The 21,149-nt window shown below is 48.6% G+C and overlaps 1 protein-coding gene across 3 annotated transcripts in view; it reads left to right on the top strand.

Moving 5' to 3' along the window:
- LRGUK (leucine rich repeats and guanylate kinase domain containing) overlaps nucleotides 1-21,149 on the top strand; it is a 338,728-nt gene that overhangs the window by 173,719 nt on the left and 143,860 nt on the right. For all 3 annotated transcript variants that reach the window (XM_063926758.1, XM_063926757.1, XM_063926759.1), the window contains exons 8-9: nucleotides 8,582-8,662; nucleotides 13,114-13,200. In XM_063926758.1, the coding sequence (XP_063782828.1) occupies nucleotides 8,582-8,662; nucleotides 13,114-13,200 (168 nt within the window). The remainder of the gene's footprint in view (nucleotides 1-8,581; nucleotides 8,663-13,113; nucleotides 13,201-21,149) is intronic.

Genomic DNA, 21,149 nt, shown 5'->3' with positions numbered 1-21,149 from the left:
TGTGGTGTGTCGACTTGTCTGAGGTAGAAGGCTCACCTAGGGAGGAGGGGGAGCGTATGAATGTGAGGTCTCCGTCGGCGGTGCCGACACCTGACTGGATGGATATGTGGAATGTTTTAAGTGCTAGTGTGAACTTATTGCACAAAAGATTAGACAAAGCTGAAGCTAAGGAACAGTCAGGGAGTGAACCCATGTCTGTCCCTATGTCGCCGGGACCTTCAGGGTCTCAGAAGCGCCCACTATCCCAAATAGCAGGCACTGATACCGACACGGATTCGGACTCCAGTGTCGACTACGATGATGCAAAGTTACAGCCAAAAGTGGCTAAATGTATTCGATATATGATTATTGCAATAAAAGAAGTGTTGCATATCACAGAGGAACCCCCTGTCCCTGACACGAGGGTACACATGTATAAGGGAAAGAAGCCTGAGGTAACTTTTCCCTCCTCACATGAGTTGAACGAATTAAGTGAAAAAGTGTGGGAATCTCCAGACAAAAAACTGCAGATTCCCAAAAGGATTCTTATGGCGTATCCTTTCCCGCCAACGGACAGGAGACGGTGGGAATCCTCCCCTAAGGTGGACAAGACATTGACACGATTGTCAAAAAAGATAGCGCTGCCATCTCAAGATACGGCTACCCTCAAGGATCCTGCTGACCGCAAGCAGGAGGTTACCTTGAAATCCATTTACACACATTCTGGTACATTACTCAGACCGGCAATTGCGTCGGCCTGGGTTTGTAGCGCGGTAGCAGCATGGACAGATTCCTTATCGGCGGAGATTGAGACCCTAGATAAGGATACCATTTTATTGACCCTAGGCCATATAAAGGATGCTGTCTTATATATGAGAGATGCTCAAAGAGACATTAGTTTACTGGGTTCCAGAATAAACGCTATGTCAATCTCGGCTAGACGAGTCCTCTGGACCCGGCAGTGGACAGGTGATGCCGACTCAAAAAGACATATGGAGGTTTTACCTTACAAGGGTGAGGAATTGTTTGGGGAAGCTCTCTCGGACCTGGTCTTCACAGCTACGGCAGGTAAATCGAATTTTTTGCCTTATGTTCCCTCACAACCTAAGAAAGCGCCACATTATCAAATGCAGTCCTTTCGTTCAAATAAAAGCAAAAGAGTTCGTGGGTCGTCCTTTCTTGCCAGAGGTAAGGGCAGAGGTAAAAAGCTGCACAGCACAGCTAGTTCCCAGGAACAGAAGTCCTCCCCGACCTCTTCAAAATCCACCCCATGACGCTGGGGCTCCGCTGAGGGAGTCCGCCCCAGTGGGGGCACGTCTTCGACTTTTCAGCCACATCTGGGTTCACTCACAGGTAGATCCCTGGGCAATAGAAATTGCTTCTCAGGGATACAAGCTGGAAGTCGAAGAGGTGCCTCCTCGCCGGTTTTTCAAATCGGCTCTACCGACTTCTCCCCTAGAAAGGGAGATAGTGTTAAATGCTATTCAAAAATTGTGTCTTCAACAAGTGGTGGTCAAAGTTCCCCTGCTTCAGAGAGGGAAGGGATACTACTCAACCCTGTTTGTAGTTCCAAAACCGGACGGTTCGGTCAGACCCATATTGAATTTAAAACCCCTGAACCTATACTTAAAACGGTTCAAGTTCAAGGTGGAATCGCTCAGAGCTGTCATCGCCAGCCTGGAAGGGGGGGATTTTATGGTATCTCTGGACATAAAGGATGCATACCTTCATATCCCCATTTATCCACCTCACCAGGCGTACCTGAGATTTGCGGTACAGGATTGTCATTACCAATTTCAGACGTTGCCGTTTGGGCTTTCCACGGCCCCGAGGATTTTCACCAAGGTAATGGCGGAAATGATGGTGCTCCTGCGCAAGCAGGTTGTCACAATTATCCCATACTTGGACGATCTCCTCATAAAAGCGAGATCACAAGAGAAGTTACTGAACAGCGTGTCACTTTCATTGAAGGTGTTACAGCAACACGGCTGGATTCTCAATATCCCGAAGTCACAGCTGGTTCCTACGACTCGTTTGACCTTCTTGGGCATGATTCTGGACACAGACCAGAAAAGGGTTTTTCTCCCGATAGAAAAAGCTCAGGAACTCATGACTCTAGTCAAGAACCTATTGAAGCCAAAACAAGTGTCTGTGCATCATTGCACTCAAGTCCTGGGAAAAATGGTGGCAACATACAAAGCCATTCCCTTCGGCAGGTTCCATGCAAGGACTTTCCAATGGGACCTATTGGACAAGTGGTCCGGGTCACATCTACAAATTCATCAGCGGATCACCCTGTCCCCCAGGGCCAGGGTATCTCTCCTGTGGTGGCTGTAGAGTGCTCTCCTTTTGGAAGGACGCAGGTTCGGCATTCAGGATTGGATCCTGGTGACCACGGACGCGAGCCTCAGAGGGTGGGGAGCAGTCACACAGGGAAGAAACTTCCAAGGACTTTGGACAAGTCAAGAGACTTGTCTTCACATCAACATCCTGGAACTGAGGGCCATATACAACGCCCTACGTCAAGCAGAGAACTAACTTTGCGACCAACCAGTTCTGATCCAGTCGGACAACATCACCGCAGTGGCTCATGTAAACCGCCAAGGCAGCACAAGGAGCAGAGTGGCAATGACGGAAGCCACCAGGATTCTTCGCTGGGCGGAAAATCATGTAAGCGCACTGTCAGCAGTGTTCATTCCGGGAGTGGACAACTGGAAAGCAGACTTCCTCAGCAGACACGATCTGCATCCAGGAGAGTGGGGACTTCATCAGGAAGTCTTCGCACAGATTGCAAGTCAGTGGGGACTGCCCCAGATAGACATGATGGCCTCCCGCCTCAACAAAAAGCTACAGAGGTATTGCACCAGATCAAAAGACCCTCAGGCGGTAGCAGTAGACGCCCTAGTGACATCGTGGGTATTCCAGTCGGTCTGTGTGTTTCCTCCTCTTCCTCTCATACCCAAGGTGTTGAGAATAATAAGAAAAAGAAGAGTGAGAACAATTCTCATTGTTCCAGATTGGCCATGAAGGGCCTGGTATCCGGATCTGCTGGAAATGCTCACGGGAGATCCGTGGCCTCTTCCTCTGCGACAGGACCTGTTGCAACAGGGGCCCTGTCTGTTCCAAGACTTACTTTTGACGGCATGGCGGTTGAACGCCGGATCCTAGCGGAAAAGGGCATTCCGGATGAGGTAATTCCTACTCTGATAAAGGCTAGGAAAGACGTGACAGCAAAACATTATCACCGGATATGGCGAACATATGTTTCTTGGTGTGAGGCCAGGAATGCTCCTACGGAAGAATTCCATCTGGGCCGTTTCCTTCACTTCCTACAGGCTGGAGGAAATTTGGGCCTAAAATTAGGATCCATTAAGGTTCAGATTTCGGCCTTATCCATTTTCTTTCAAAAAGAATTGGCTTCTCTCCCAGAAGTACAGACTTTTGTGAAGGGAGTGCTGCATATTCAGCCTCCTTTTATACCTCCGGTGGCGCCTTGGGACCTTAACGTGGTGTTGAGTTTCCTTAAGTCGCACTGGTTTGAACCACTTCAAACGGTGGAGTTAAAATATCTCACTTGGAAGGTGGTCATGTTATTAGCCTTGGCTTCGGCTAGGCGAGTGTCGGAATTGGCGGCTTTGTCTCATAAAAGCCCCTATCTGGTTTTCCATATGGATAGGGCAGAAATTGCGGACCCGTCCTCAATTCTTGCCTAAGGTGGTGTCATCTTTTCATATGAACCAACCTATTGTGGTGCCTGTGGCTACACGTGACTTGGAGGATTCCGAGTCCCTTGATGTGGTCAGGGCTTTGAAAATTTATGTGGCCAGAACGGCTAGAGTCAGGAAAACAGAAGCACTGTTTGTCCTATATGCAGCCAACAAGGTTGGCACCCCTGCTTCGAAGCAGACTATTGCTCGCTGGATCTGTAATACGATTCAGCAGGCGCATTCTACGGCTGGATTGCCGTTACCAAAATCGGTCAAGGCCCATTCCACTAGGAAGGTGGGCTCGTCTTGGGCGGCTGCCCGAGGGGTCTCGGCACTACAACTGTGCCGAGCTACTACTTGGTCGGGTTCAAACACCTTTGCAAAGTTCTATAAGTTTGATACCCTGGCTGAGGAGGACCTAAGGTTTGCTCATTCGGTGCTGCAGAATCATCCGCACTCTCCCGCCCGTTTGGGAGCTTTGGTATAATCCCCATGGTCCTTACGGAGTCCCCAGCATCCCCTAGGACGTTGGAGAAAATAAGATTTTAAACCTACCGGTAAATCTTTTTCTCGTAGTCCGTAGAGGATGCTGGGCGCCCGTCCCAAGTGCGGACTACTTCTGCGAAACTTGTATATAGTTTTGCTTACATAAGGGTTATGTTATAGTTTTACCAGGTTGGACTGATGCTACGTTGTTTTTTCATACTGTTAACTGTTTAATGGATACACAAGTTATACGGTGTGATTGGTGTGGCTGGTATGAATCTTGCCCTTGGATTAACAAAAATCCTTTCCTCGTGCTGTCCATCTCCCCTGGGCACAGTTTCTCTAACTGAGGTCTAGAGGAGGGGCATAGAGGGAGGAGCCAGTGCACATCCAGACCTAAAGTCTTTCTTAAAGTGCCCATGTCTCCTGCGGAGCCCGTCTATCCCCATGGTCCTTACGGAGTCCCCAGCATCCTCTACGGACTACGAGAAAAAGATTTACCAGTAGGTTTAAAATCTTATTTTCTCATATAAATAAAAATTTCAACATTGTTACTTCCTATATCCCTGTGTCCTTTTCTGTCCACAATGGGAAAGTATACAGAAGATATCGTTTGCAGTAAACAGTATATTCATATGACTCTGTTTACTGAGATGTAATTTACAACCATATACTTTAGCTAAGGGGTGTCAAACGCATGGCCCGTGGGCCGCATGCATCCTCTACAGCATCATTTTGCGGCCCGCGGGCAGGGGTCATAATGCGGCCCACTGGCAGGGATCCAGGTCCTTATGAGAGAGAATGATGTAACTCTTTGATGTACAGTAGATCATGATAGTCTCTGTCGGAAGTCACAGTGTCACAAGCATCTGTTAGATGCTTGTGACACTGTGACTTCCGATGGAGATTGCCATGATCTACTGTACATCAAAGAGTTACATCAGCAGATGGAGGTGGGAGGACTCGGTTGCAGTGTGGGCGGATGGAGGCTGCTCTGTCCCTCCCTCTGTGACTCTAACTCAGCTGCCACTCTCACTCCCTGTTTTGGGCTCTAATGCCTCTCAGCGTACCCTCTCCCTGTTTGGCTTCCTACTGCTCCGCTCTGTGCCCAGTCAATGTCTCCCTCAGTCCCTCTCGCCGCCCAGTCTCCAGCTCTGCCCAGGGCTGAGCCTCAGATCTGACGTATGCACAGCTGAGAGGATGTATGTGTGTGACTAACTACCTACTGTCATCGCATTGCGTTCTGCCCAGGAGGGGTGGCAGGGGCAGGTGAATGGGCGAGAGGGAAGGTTAATGGGTGAGGGTGGCAGGGGGCAGGTGATAGTGTGAGGATGGCAGGGGGTATGTGAATGTGTGTGGATGGCAGGGGGCAAATGATTGGGTGAGGATGGCAGGGGGTACGTGAATGTGTTAGGATGGCAGGGGGCAGATGATTGGGTGAGGGTGGCATATACTCGACCTGACAAATATATATATATATATATATATAAGAAAAAAGGAGGGGACCCAATAGCGCTAAGAGAATGAAGAACCTCCTGTTAGTAAAGGTTCGAGAGAAAACAGCAAACAAACAGATCTGAGGCTGCTTACACATATGGTACTGTTTCGATAATATTAGTACATCAGTTTAAAACAAAACAATTTTCAATTACATAGAATAAAATTTATTCATAAAAGTACAGAATAAAACATAGTACGTCTTTGTGATTTTACAGAGGATGTCTTTGGCTATATCCGGTTTTACATTCAGTTTTTAGTGTATTTCTTTGTTGAAACATACGATACAGAAGTAGAACAATAGATCGACCCAACGCGCTTCGTCCCTATCGGGACTTCATCAGGGGTACTTTATCAAAATGCTCAGACAATGATGTGAAGAAAATCTGATGAAATGTATAAACCTCTGTTAAAATCAGGTTATCTGGATATGATACCATACTTATAACTAGTATGAAAAATCTCAGCGTGATGTGGCTCCATTACGGAAAAAAGTGTCCATACACTAATATGCAGTATCTCAACGATGGTCTAAAATGACCGCTATGGAATGCAGATAAGTGTCTATCACTGAACTTTAGTAGATGTAGAACAGCCTTCTGCACATATAATAATATAGGGATATGCAACAAGGGTGATGGGCTCCTCTCAGAGTTTAGTTTACTGAACTCTGAGAGGATCACATCACCCTTGTTGCATATCCCTATATTATTATATGTGCAGAAGGCTGTTCTACATCTACTAAAGTTCAGTGATAGACACTTATCTGCATTCCATAGCAGTTTTATATATATATATATATATATATATATATATACTAGGTGGCTCATCGCGCCCTATGGGCGCTCTTCACACCGTCGCAAGGGGCTACGCCGCCTTAAGCATAGCACGGGCTTTTGGCGTGCAATATGTTGAATATATGGAGTATTACCTCCAAACCTAATTTTGTCATTGGTTACATATTGTGGAGACAAAGGGCTTGCGACTGTGTGAACAACGTACGCAGGGCACGATGAATCACTTAGTAGGTTCTGTGGTTGGGGGAGTGGTGGGTGCAGGGGAGACACGGATGGTGGAGGGGGGCCAGGGGTGGTGGGGGAGGGGCGGTTGCAGGGGAGCTTCAGGTGGTAGAGGGGTGGGTGGGGGGGGGGCAGGGGACTGGAGATGGAGGAGGGTGTCTGTAGATGTTGCAGGTGAAGGGGCGGCGGATGGGGCCGGAGATGTTGTGGATGGGAGAGTGTGGGGTGAGGGACCGAGCCAGATGGGGGAGGGTGTCCTGGGGTGCGTCGAGTGGGAAAAGAGTCCTGAGCAAAATTGTTGGGGGGGGGGGGGAAGGGGGTAGCGGTGGTGTCGCGGATGGTGTAGAGTTGGTTGAGGGGGTGCGGCGGGTGGATGAGGGCCGGGTGCGGGAGTTGCGTGGTTGGGGGAAGGGCGGATGCGGTGGTGCGGCGGTGGGGGAGGGTGCGGTGGTGCTGTGGTTGGTGGAGGTGTGGGATTGCGTGAGGTGCATCCAGCTGGGGCTCCGCAGAGATAACAGTATAGGGGACATAGGCACAGTATAGGTGACAGGCGGTTGGTGGAGGGGCGGGTGCGGGGGTGCCGCCAGTGGGGTAGGGGGTCCGGAGCTGGTGCGGGTGGGGGAGAGGTGGGTGCGGGGATGACACGGAGGGAGGTGAGGTTGCGGGGGTGTAGCAGGTGGATGCGGGTGAGCGCTTGGGGGTGCGTAGTGGCGGGGGTGCCACGGGTGCGGGAGGGGCGAGTGGCGTGGGTGGGGTGGATGCAGGGGTGCCGAGGATGGGGGAGGGGCGGGTAAGTGGGGGGGGGCTGCGAGTGGGGGAGGGCCAGTTGCGGGGGTGGTGCGGATGGGGGTATGGGGTGGTGCTGATGGGAAATGGGTGGGTGCGGGGGTGCTGCGGTTGGGGGAAAGCGGGTGTGGGGGTGCTAAGGGCAGCTGCCGTGTATCGCTACCTCCATTGCTGCTGCTCTGTGTGTACATTTTTGCTGTAAAAGGGGGAAACAGGGGGAATGTTGGCCTGCGTGCCCTCCCCCATCCACATACACACATTGTACAGGGGCACACTGACATATGCACACACACTATACAGGGGTAGCTGGCAGCCATGAAGAGGCACATACCTTCTGTTATAGTGCTGCTCCAGCCCCCCCTCGTCAGCACATCCTACACGGTCTGTCTCCAGCCTCCCCATTACCTGGCGTCGCGGGAGGGCTGGGAGGCAGGAGGACGCACAGCTGTGCTGTGCTCAGTGTGTGTCCAGAGCAGGGAGGGCGGCTTTGGAGTCTAACCCGTAGGAGCGGCCGGCGGCGAAGACACAGCCGCCGTGAGTGACGGACGGCGGCCATCGGACACACAGCAGCAGCAGGCAGGCCGGGAGAGGGAAGGAGGCAGGCGGCTGTTACCGGCTCCCGGCACCACACGCCGCTGATCACCCGCTCATGTGGTGGAGTGGTGTGAAACAGACAGGTGAGGCGGACGGGTCGGTGCAGGGGGTTCGGGTCGGAATTGTTTGTTGGGGGGTAATTGGAGGCGGGGTGATGGCAGATGTGGTGTGTGTCACGTCAGCCCTTCCCCTGTACAGCACCGCTGGGACATCACACAATCCTCCTTTATAATTGGCCAGTGCTGTGACTCCGCCCAGCGTTAGAGGCCCAGGCACAGAGTCTGGGCTATTATATAGGAGATATATATAAAACTCTATCTCTTTCTTGCTGCCCACACAAGACTTAGACCTCGATAATTCGGCCCAGTTGGGATTTTGAGTTTGAGATACCTGCTTTACCTGCATGGGGATTATTCCTAACCAGAAACTGGTCATATATGTGTATCTGCATCGCTGATGTCCTGTTTTATCACTGTCATGTGATCGTGGTTCTTACAATATTTCCTTTTACAGATCTGTCAAATAAGTGAGATTGCTTTCATTGAAGAGCTGCCTCTACTACATGTCCTAAATCTTTTAAACAATCCAGTGCAGGTAATTGTGAAATCCTCCACCCGCTACTATAATTTCCCTGTTCTTCATTATTGGTCAACTGCATAGTACAGTACATCTATTCATGCTGTGTATTCTGCATAACGTTTTCAGGTCTTAGTGCAAGTGCCTTTTACCACTGGGGGGAAGTTTTCTAGGAGCACAGACGCACATCATTTTAGAATCAAAAGACATTCCTGAATTCCGGAAAAAAAAGTATTCAATATAACGTGACTTTTTCTGTGTCATTCTCTACCAATCCTTAAGGTGCATACACACGGAGAGATTTTGACTATGAGAGATTTTGACTAACTTTTCCCTTAAACTGGCAGTAGGAGATTTTGACTAACTTTACCAGAGATTTTGTCTAACTATGCAAGAGATTTTGGCTATGGGAGATTTTGGCTATGGGAGATTTTGACTATCTCATTTAAATAAGGGGATGAGTGTCATATATAGGACGATTTTTACAGGGTGGCTGGTATTTAAATAGCTAAAAGTAAAAAAAATTTTTTTGCGTGGGGTCCCCCCTCCTATGTAAAACCAGCCTCGGGCTCTTTGAGCCAGTCCTGGTTGTTAAAATACAGAGGAAAAAATGAGTAGGGTTCCCCTATATTTAGACAACCAGCACCAGGCTCTGCGTCCGGTCCTGGTTTAAAAAATACGGGGGACAAAAGACATAGGGGTCCCCCGTATTTTTCAAACCAGCACCGGGCTCCACTAGCCAGGGAGATAATGCCACAGCCGGGGGACACTTTTATATTGGTCCCTGCGGCCGTGCCATTACCCCCCCAACTAGGCACCCCTGGCCGGGGTACACTGGAGGAGTGAGGACCCCTTAAATCAAGGGGTCCCCCCCTCCAGCCACCCAAGCGCCAGGGGTGAAGCCCGAGGCTGTCCCCCCCATCCGTGGGCGGTGGATGGGAGGCTGATAGCCTTTCAATAGTAATATTGTTCTTTACAGGTGGCCTACAGGTCCCAGCAAGCCTGCCCCAGCATGCTGGCACTTGGAGAACCACAAGTGCCAGCATGCCCGGACATAAAGGGCCCACTGGCACCTGTAGTCCACCTGTAAAGAAAATATTGGAAAAAAAACACAACACATTCTTTAAAAAATCCTTTATTAAACTGGGTCTTCACCTGGGGGCGGCGGCCTTTAAGCTCTTTTGCATGGCCGCCGCCTTCCCAGGGCTTCCGGCGTCTTCACCTGGGGGGGCGCCACCTCCCCAGGGCTTCTGGGGTCTTGCTCCGGCGTCTTCACCTGGTGGGCGGCAGCTGCTAAGCTCTTTTGCATAGCCGCCGCCCATCCAGGACTTCCACGGCGTCTTCAGTCTTCAGGAGCTCTTCTCCGCTCCTCCTCCGCCGTCGGACTGAAAGCCGCTGCCTCGCGCTGACTTATATAAGTCAGCGGGAGGGGGCGGGGCGATGACGCGGCGAGCCGTGATTGGCTCGCGGCGGCCATCTTGAATTTCAAAAATGACGCTGAGGCGCCATTTTTTAAACTGGTACCGCTCTGCTGCCAAACTCTGCAAGATAAAGGTAAATTTCCGCCGCCCGCACCGCCGCCGCCCGCACCACCGCCTCAACCCCCCGCCGCCCACACCGCCACCGCAACCCGCCGCCGCCCGCACCGCCGCCACAACCCGCCGCCGCCCACACCGCCACCGCAACCCGCCGCCGCCCGCACCGCCGCCACCACCCGCCGCCGCCCGCACCACCGCCGCCGGCAACATCGCTATCGCTGGGAAAAATCGCTGGCCTCTAGCGATTTTAACTAACTTTCCCAGCGACATAGCCAAAATTTACTTGCCTGCACTGACTATTTTTCCCAGCGATAGCGACCTGGCGGGGACGCGCATCGCTATCGCTGCCTGTGTACACACGGAGCGATCTGCACTAACTTTCTGAGCGATTTTGACTATATAGTCAAAATCGCTCAGTTATATCGCTCCGTGTGTATGCACCTATAGTTGGATACATGTTGTCCAGCTAGAGGGTGTAGTTTTACAGCTTGGCAAAACCATGTTGGGATCAACTCTAATTCGCATTGTCACAATCAAGCTACCCAGTATTTGTGTGCAACAAAAGCGGGCATGTTTTTCCTCCATGCAGAAAACAAATTTGCCTTATTTGCACTACACTTCATTTATTCCGGTCCTAGAGTTAGGATTTACTCCTAACACTAAATGAACAGCCAGGTCCTGATAATGAGGTGGGCACACTGACGAGTTGGGACATAGTGTAGTGTTATTTTGCTGCTGTGCATGCACCTAAAGGTGCCCATACACTTACGCGACTTCACCGAGGGATAAGTCGCATAAGATTCCCTTGAACCGCCCGATATGCGGTCCTTTTGCATACAATGTATTGTATGCTATCCCATCCATGCCTGCGGGATCCAACATATTTATAGTGCAGTACTTCCGATCTAGGGGCTCCGATCCGATGCTCACGGGGCCGTGCATTGGATTGGAGGTAAAGCATATTCGATTTGCCCGTTTTCATCTGATTTATCGGCCCAAAACGCTTGAATCGGATGAAATCAGGCAAAATCGCACTAGTGTATGGGCACCTTAAGTTGTACAGGGCATTCGTCCTGATTGTGTCTGTGCAAAATTACAGTTCTAATTTCAGGTGCGCACACGGAGAAGTGTATTGAAAATGTAGTGGGTGTTCCTGGGCAGTGAGTGCACATGCATAGAGATGGGCTGTTTTTGGGTGTGTTATGGGAGTGATGTAGGGGTGTTGGTGATAGTGGTTGCATATACAGGCGCTGGACCAATGGTGGTGCCTAAGGATGCACCAATCTGTATTACTACGTGCACAGATGTTGAAAATGGGTGTCTCAGTCCTTCCACATTTAGGGGCATGGATGTACACAAGAAAAGGTCTTTGTAGCCGGCTTTTGCATAAAGTTGCAGAAGATGACCACCAGTAGATGCTAATGCGGGCACTTCTGTGTATACAGGCGCCAGAATACCAACAACTGTCAGAATACCCCCAGCGGAATCCCAATAGCCGAAATCCCAATCTTAAGTGAGGGAGTTTATTGTTAGGCTGTGTTGGAGAGAGATACGCTGCAGGAAGGGATGGTTAAGGTTAAGCTGCAGAGGGGGGAAGGTTAGAGTTAGGCCACTGTGGAAGGGGGGTGGGGGTGGCGGTGGGGAGCTTAGGTTGCGATAAGGGAGGGATAGGGTTCCCCCTAGGGAGAAGGAAGGGGGAAGGTTAGAATACTTGCTCTAAAAGTATCAGGATCCTGGCCATTGGGTTGCTGGTGTCAGTCTTGTGACTGCTGGCATTCTCAGCGCCAGGAACCCGTACCCAACCCGATATACAGTATTACAATCTGTTTACCTGCAGCACGAAGACGGTAAGGACTACCTCATAGAGGAAGGGAGGAGTGGAGAGAGAGGAAAGGGATCCTCTGGCCGGACTGCTTCAGTCAGCCGTGGCAGACAGCAATGCATATAATCAGTCAGTCTGACTCATAAAAATGCTGTAGGCTGTGGGCCCCTTTATTGTGGCAGGCCTCTGTGCAAAGCCCCAGCTGAACCACTGCTAAGTTTCGCCACTGGCTGCCTCAGTGTGCCAGTCATACAGTTTGACAGGTGCAGCAGCACACCAACAGTGGATTGCAGCGCTAGCAGGCTGAGGAGAGCGCCTCTTCAGCCTGATGCCTCAATGCAATGCTTACTGCATGGCCCCGGCTCTGATTCATGGTCGGTTTATCTAATATCTGGTTTTGGTTATGATCTTTCTAACATAGGGGGTAATTCTGAGTTAATCGCAGCAGCAAGTTTGTTAGCAATTGGGCAAAACCATGTGCACTGCAGGGGGGGGAGATGTAACATGTGCAGAGAGAGTTAGATTTGGGTGGGTTATATTGTTTCTGAGGAGAGTAAATACTGGATGCTTTATTTTTACACTGCAATTTAGATTTCACTTTCAATACACCCCACCCAAATCTAACTATCTCTGCAAATGTTATCTCTGCCCACCCCCCCCCCCCCCCCGCCCCCCTGCAGTGCACATGGTTTTGCCCAATTGCTAACAAACTTGCTGCTGCGATCAACTCAGAATTACCCCCATAGAGCGGGAGATTTATCAATGATTTGAGAGAGAGAAAGTACAAACCAATCGGCTCTTAACAGTCATTTTACAAGCTGTGTTTAAAAATTACAGGAGCTGATTGGGTAGTATTTTATTTCTCTCTAATCTCCCCCTAAATGTGAAATATATACAGTAATGCAGCAAATACTTCATGGTGCTGCATGTGTTCATTGCACTCGTGCTCAGATACTTGTTTTCTTGTCACTAACACAGTCCATATTACAGTTACTTTTTATGCAACTTGGAATGTTATTTTTTATTGGCTTTCTTATACATCTTCTGAGCTGCTTCTGTACTGCACTGTTAATGTGTGATGTGTCTGACACTTCATATATTTTTTCTAGGAACAAGCAGAGTACTGGCTGTCAGTGCTGTTTATGCTGCAGAAATTAACTGAACTGGATCAGAAGAAGATCAAAGTTGAGGAGAAGGTATTTATCTCAGCACCTGCTTTCCACCGATTAATAAACATCTTCCCAGAGCAATCAGTGTTGCCAAGTAATTACACTGGTGACTCACTGAGGAAAATATAGCTGGTCCCAGAGGAATGACATGTTAGGTGTGGAGAAAGACAGCGTGTATCCTGAGTATACACCTCTGGTCCTCTAGACAATTTCTGACAGATGTATTTTCATAGTCATTATCGGTATGCAGATCCTATTCTGAATCAGCAATGGCTTCTTCACAATCTAACAGAAACACTAACCCGGGCTGTACAATCCAGGCTAAATGCACTGACAGTAACTTAAAAATGGCAGATATATGCCCTGTCCCTATTACCTTCTCTGAGTCTGAAAGAAGTGGTTCAGCATCTGGGGGCCTAATTCAGACCTGATTGCAGCAGCAAAACCTTTCTCTAATGGGCAAAACCATGTGCAGTGCAGGGGGGGGGGGGCAGATATAACATGTGAAAAGTAGAGATGAGCGCCGGAAATTTTTCGGGTTTTGTGTTTTGGTTTTGGGTTCGGTTCCGCGGCCGTGTTTTGGGTTCGACCGCGTTTTGGCAAAACCTCACCGAATTTTTTTTGTCGGATTCGGGTGTGTTTTGGATTCGGGTGTTTTTTTCAAAAAACCCTAAAAAACAGCTTAAATCATAGAATTTGGGGGTCATTTTGATCCCAAAGTATTATTAACCTCAAAAACCATAATTTCCACTCATTTTCAGTCTATTCTGAATACCTCACACCTCACAATATTATTTTTAGTCCTAAAATTTGCACCGAGGTCGCTGTGTGAGTAAGATAAGCGACCCTAGTGGCCGACACAAACACCGGGCCCATCTAGGAGTGGCACTGCAGTGTCACGCAGGATGTCCCTTCCAAAAAACCCTCCCCAAACAGCACATGACGCAAAGAAAAAAAGAGGCGCAATGAGGTAGCTGTGTGAGTAAGATAAGCGACCCTAGTGGCCGACACAAACACCGGGCCCATCTAGGAGTGTCACTGCAGTGTCACGCAGGATGTCCCTTCCAAAAAACCCTCCCCAAACAGCACATGACGCAAAGAAAAAAAGAGGCGCAATGAGGTAGCTGACTGTGTGAGTAAGATAAGCGACCCTAGTGGCCGACACAAACACCGGGCCCATCTAGGAGTGGCACTGCAGTGTCACGCAGGATGTCCCTTCCAAAAAACCCTCCCCAAACAGCACATGACGCAAAGAAAAAAAGAGGCGCAATGAGGTAGCTGACTGTGTGAGTAAGATAAGCGACCCTAGTGGCCGACACAAACACCGGGCCCATCTAGGAGTGGCACTGCAGTGTCACGCAGGATGGCCCTTCCAAAAAACCCTCCCCAAACAGCACATGACGCAAAGAAAAATAAAAGAAAAAAGAGGTGCAAGATGGAATTGTCCTTGGGCCCTCCCACCCACCCTTATGTTGTATAAACAAAACAGGACATGCACACTTTAACCAACCCATCATTTCAGTGACAGGGTCTGCCACACGACTGTGACTGATATGACGGGTTGGTTTGGACCCCCCCCAAAAAAGAAGCAATTAATCTCTCCTTGCACAAACTGGCTCTACAGAGGCAAGATGTCCACCTCATCATCATCCTCCGATATATCACCGTGTACATCCCCCTCCTCACAGATTATCAATTCGTCCCCACTGGAATCCACCATCTCAGCTCCCTGTGTACTTTGTGGAGGCAATTGCTGCTGGTCAATGTCTCCGCGGAGGAATTGATTATAATTCATTTTAATGAACATCATCTTCTCCACATTTTCTGGATGTAACCTCGTACGCCGATTGCTGACAAGGTGAGCGGCGGCACTAAACACTCTTTCGGAGTACACACTTGTGGGAGGGCAACTTAGGTAGAATAAAGCCAGTTTGTGCAAGGGCCTCCAAATTGCCTCTTTTTCCTGTCAGTATAAGTACGGACTGTGTGACGTGCCTACTTGGATGCGGTCACTCATATAATCCTCCACCATTCTTTCAATGTTGAGAGAATCATATGCAGTGACAGTAGACGACATGTCCGTAATCGTTGTCAGGTCCTTCAGTCCGGACCAGATGTCAGCATCAGCAGTCGCTCCAGACTGCCCTGCATCACCGCCAGCGGGTGGGCTCGGAATTCTGAGCCTTTTCCTCGCACCCCCAGTTGCGGGAGAATGTGAAGGAGGAGATGTTGACAGGTCGCGTTCCGCTTGACTTGACAATTTTCTCACCAGCAGGTCTTTCAACCCCAGCAGACTTGTTTCTGCCGGAAAGAGAGATCCAAGGTTGGCTTTAAATCTAGGATCGAGCATGGTGGCCAAAATGTAGTGCTCTGATTTCAACAGATTGACCACCCGTGAATCCTTGTTAAGCGAATTAAGGGCTCCATCCACAAGTCCCACATGCCTAGCGGAATCGCTCCGTGTTAGCTCCTCCTTCAATGTCTCCAGCTTCTTCTGCAAAAGCCTGATGAGGGGAATGACCTGACTCAGGCTGGCAGTGTCTGAACTGACTTCACGTGTGGCAAGTTCAAAGGGCATCAGAACCTTGCACAACGTTGAAATCATTCTCCACTGCGCTTGAGACAGGTGCATTCCACCTCCTATATCGTGCTCAATTGTATAGGCTTGAATGGCCTTTTGCTGCTCCTCCAACCTCTGAAGCATATAGAGGGTTGAATTCCACCTCGTTACCACTTCTTGCTTCAGATGATGGCAGGGCAGGTTCAGTAGTTTTTGGTGGTGCTCCAGTCTTCTGTACGTGGTGCCTGTACGCCGAAAGTGTCCCGCAATTCTTCTGGCCACCGACAGCATCTCTTGCACGCCCCTGTCGTTTTTAAAAAAATTCTGCACCACCAAATTCAAGGTATGTGCAAAACATGGGACGTGCTGGAATTTGCCCATATTTAATGCACACACAATATTGCTGGCGTTGTCCGATGCCACAAATCCACAGGAGAGTCCAATTGGGGTAAGCCATTCCGCGATGATCTTCCTCAGTTGCCGTAAGAGGTTTTCAGCTGTGTGCGTATTCTGGAAAGCGGTGATACAAAGCGTAGCCTGCCTAGGAAAGAGTTGGCGTTTGCGAGATGCTGCTACTGGTGCCGCCGCTGCTGTTCTTGCGGCGTGAGTCCATACATCTACCCAGTGGGCTGTCACAGTCATATAGTCCTGACCCTGCCCTGCTCCACTTGTCCACATGTCCGTGGTTAAGTGGACATTGGGTACAGCTGCATTTTTTAGGACACTGGTGACTCTTTTTCTGAGGTCTGTGTACATTTTCGGTATCGCCTGCCTAGAGAAATGGAACCTAGATGGTATTTGGTACCAGGGACACAGTACCTCCAACAAGTCTCTAGTTGGCTCTGCAGTAATGATGGATACCGGAACCACGTTTCTCACCACCCAGGATGCCAAGGCCTCAGTTATCCGCTTTGCAGTAGGATGACTGCTGTGATATTTCATCTTCCTCGCAAAGGACTGTTGAACAGTCAATTGCTTACTGGAAGTAGTACAAGTGGGCTTACGACTTCCCCTCTGGGATGACCATCGACTCCCAGCAGCAACAACAGCAGCGCCAGCAGCAGTAGGCGTTACACGCAAGGATGCATCGGAGGAATCCCAGGCAGGAGAGGAATCATCAGAATTGCCAGTGACATGGCCTGCAGGACTATTGGCATTCCTGGGGAAGGAGGAAATTGACACTGAGGGAGTTGGTGGGGTGGTTTGCGTGAGCTTGGTTACAAGAGGAAGGGATTTACTGGTCAGTGGACTGCTTCCGCTGTCGGCCAAAGTTTTTGAACTTGTCACTGACTTATTATGAATGCGCTGCAGGTGACGTATAAGGGAGGATGTTCCGAGGTGGTTAACGTCCTTACCCCTACTTATTACAGCTTGACAAAGGGAACACACGGCTTGACAAATGTTGTCCGCATTTCTGGTGAAATACTTCCACACCGAAGAGCTGATTTTTTTGGTATTTTCACCAGGCATGTCAACGGCCATATTCCTCCCACGGACAACAGGTGTCTCCCCGGGTGCCTGACTTAAACAAACCACCTCACCATCAGAATCCTCCTGGTCAATTTCCTCCCCAGCGCCAGCAACACCCATATCCTCCTCATCCTGGTGTACTTCAACACTGACATCTTCAATCTGACTATCAGGAACTGGACTGCGGGTGCTCCTTCCAGCACTTGCAGGGGGCGTGCAAATGGTGGAAGGCGCATGCTCTTCACGTCCAGTGTTGGGAAGGTCAGGCATCGCAACCGACACAATTGGACTCTCCTTGTGGATTTGGGATTTCGAAGAACGCACAGTTCTTTGCTGTGCTTTTTCCAGCTTGAGTCTTTTCATTTTTCTAGCGAGAGGCTGAGTGCTTCCATCCTCATGTGAAGCTGAACCACTAGCCATGAACATAGGCCAGGGCCTCAGCCGTTCCTTGCCACTCCGTGTGGTAAATGGCATATTGGCAAGTTTACGCTTCTCCTCCGACAATTTTATTTTAGGTTTTGGAGTCCTTTTTTTACTGATATTTGGTGTTTTGGATTTGACATGCTCTGTACTATGACATTGGGCATCGGCCTTGGCAGACGACGTTGCTGGCATTTCATCGTCTCGGCCATGACTAGTGGCAGCAGCTTCAGCACGAGGTGGAAGTGGATCTTGATCTTTCCCTAATTTTGGAACCTCAACATTTTTGTTCTCCATATTTTAATAGGCACAACTAAAAGGCACCTCAGGTAAACAATGGAGATGGATGGATACTAGTATACAATTATGGATGGACTGCCGACACAGAGGTAGCTACAGCCGTGGACTACCGTACTGTACTGTGTCTGCTGCTAATATAGACTGGTTGATAAAGAGATGTAGTATGTATGTATAAAGAAGAAAGAAAAAAAAACCACGGGTAGGTGGTATACAATTATGGACGGACTGCCGAGTGCCGACACAGAGGTAGCTACAGCCGTGGACTACCGTACTGTACTGTGTCTGCTGCTAATATAGACTGGATGATAATGAGATGTAGTATGTATAAAGAAGAAAGAAAAAAAAACCACGGGTAGGTGGTATACAATTATGGATGGACTGCCGAGTGCCGACACAGAGGTAGCTACAGCCGTGGACTACCGTACTGTACTGTGTCTGCTGCTAATATAGACTGAATGATAATGAGATGTAGTATGTATAAAGAAGAAAAAAAAAACCACGGGTAGGTGGTATACAATTATGGATGGACTGCCGAGTGCCGACACAGAGGTAGCTACAGCCGTGGACTACCGTACTGTACTGTGTCTGCTGCTAATATAGACTGGATGATAATGAGATGTAGTATGTATAAAGAAGAAAGAAAAAAAAACCACGGGTAGGTGGTATACAATTATGGATGGACTGCCGAGTGCCGACACAGAGGTAGCTACAGCCGTGGACTACCGTACTGTACTGTGTCTGCTGCTAATATAGACTGGATGATAATGAGATGTAGTATGTATAAAGAAGAAAAAAAAACCACGGGTAGGTGGTATACAATTATGGATGGACTGCCGAGTGCCGACACAGAGGTAGCTACAGCCGTGGACTACCGTACTGTACTGTGTCTGCTGCTAATATAGACTGGATGATAATGAGATGTAGTATGTATAAAGAAGAAAGAAAAAAAAACCACGGGTAGGTGGTATACAATTATGGACGGACTGCCGAGTGCCGACACAGAGGTAGCTACAGCCGTAGACTACCGTACTGTACTGTGTCTGCTGCTAATATAGACTGGTTGATAATGAGATGTAGTATGTATAAAGAAGAAAGAAAAAAAACCATGGGTAGGTGGTATACAATTATGGATGGACTGCCGAGTACCGACACAGAGGTAGCTACAGCCGTGGACTACCGTACTGTACTGTGTCTGCTGCTAATATAGACTGGATGATAATGAGATGTAGTATGTATAAAGAAGAAAAAAAAAACCACGGGTAGGTGGTATACAATTATGGATGGACTGCCGAGTGCCGACACAGAGGTAGCTACAGCCGTGGACTACCGTACTGTACTGTGTCTGCTGCTAATATAGACTGGATGATAATGAGATGTAGTATGTATAAAGAAGAAAGAAAAAAAAACCACGGGTAGGTGGTATACAATTATGGACGGACTGCCGAGTGCCGACACAGAGGTAGCTACAGCCGTGGACTACCGTACTGTACTGTGTCTGCTGCTAATATAGACTGGTTGATAATGAGATGTAGTATGTATAAAGAAGAAAAAAAAAAAACACGGGTAGGTGGTATACAATTATGGATGGACTGCCGAGTGCCGACACAGAGGTAGCTACAGCCGTGGACTACCGTACTGTACTGTGTTTGCTGCTAATATAGACTGAATGATAATGAGATGTAGTATGTATAAAGAAGAAAAAAAAACCACGGGTAGATGGTATACAATTATGGATGGACTGCCGAGTGCCGACACAGAGGTAGCTACAGCCGTGGACTACCGTACTGTACTGTGTCTGCTGCTAATATAGACTGGATGATAATGAGATGTAGTATGTATAAAGAAGAAAGAAAAAAAAACCACGGGTAGGTGGTATACAATTATGGACGGACTGCCGAGTGCCGACACAGAGGTAGCTACAGCCGTGGACTACCGTACTGTGTCTGCTGCTAATATAGACTGGATGATAATGAGATGTAGTATGTATAAAGAAGAAAGAAAAAAAAACCACGGGTAGGTGGTATACAATTATGGATGGACTGCCGAGTGCCGACACAGAGGTAGCTACAGCCGTGGACTACCGTACTGTACTGTGTCTGCTACTAATATAGACTGGATGATAATGAGATGTAGTATGTATAAAGAAGAAAAAAAAACCACGGGTAGGTGGTATACAATTATGGATGGACTGCCGAGTGCCGACACAGAGGTAGCTACAGCCGTGGACTACCGTACTGTACTGTGTCTGCTGCTAATATAGACTGGATGATAATGAGATGTAGTATGTATAAAGAAGAAAGAAAAAAAAACCACGGGTAGGTGGTATACAATTATGGACGGACTGCCGAGTGCCGACACAGAGGTAGCTACAGCCGTGGACTACCGTACTGTACTGTGTCTGCTGCTAATATAGACTGGTTGATAATGAGATGTAGTATGTATAAAGAAGAAAGAAAAAAAAACCACGGGTAGGTGGTATACAATTATGGATGGACTGCCGAGTGCCGACACAGAGGTAGCTACAGCCGTGGACTACCGTACTGTACTGTGTCTGCTGCTAACATAGACTGGATGATAATGAGATGTAGTATGTATAAAGAAGAAGAAAAAAACCACGGGTAGGTGGTATACAATTATGGATGGACTGCCGAGTGCCGACACAGAGGTAGCTACAGCCGTGGACTACCGTACTGTACTGTGTCTGCTGCTAATATAGACTGGATGATAATGAGATGTAGTATGTATAAAGAAGAAAGAAAAAAAAACCACGGGTAGGTGGTATACAATTATGGACGGACTGCCGAGTGCCGACACAGAGGTAGCTACAGCCGTGGACTACCGTACTGTACTGTGTCTGCTGCTAATATAGACTGGTTGATAATGAGATGTAGTATGTATAAAGAAGAAAGAAAAAAAAAACACGGGTAGGTGGTATACAATTATGGATGGACTGCCGAGTGCCGACACAGAGGTAGCTACAGCCATGGACTACCGTACTGTACTGTGTCTGCTGCTAATATAGACTGGATGATAATGAGATGTAGTATGTATAAAGAAGAAAAAAAAAACCACGGGTAGGTGGTATACAATTATGGATGGACTGCCGAGTGCCGACACAGAGGTAGCTACAGCCGTGGACTACCGTACTGTACTGTGTCTGCTGCTAATATAGACTGGATGATAATGAGATGTAGTATGTATAAAGAAGAAAGAAAAAAAAAACCAC

The sequence above is a fragment of the Pseudophryne corroboree genome, chromosome 6 (assembly GCF_028390025.1).
Source record: "Pseudophryne corroboree isolate aPseCor3 chromosome 6, aPseCor3.hap2, whole genome shotgun sequence".
Classification (NCBI taxonomy): domain Eukaryota; kingdom Metazoa; phylum Chordata; class Amphibia; order Anura; family Myobatrachidae; genus Pseudophryne; species Pseudophryne corroboree.
The sequence above is the reverse complement of the archived record's forward strand: the minus strand, read 5'-3'. Positions and strand labels throughout refer to the sequence as shown.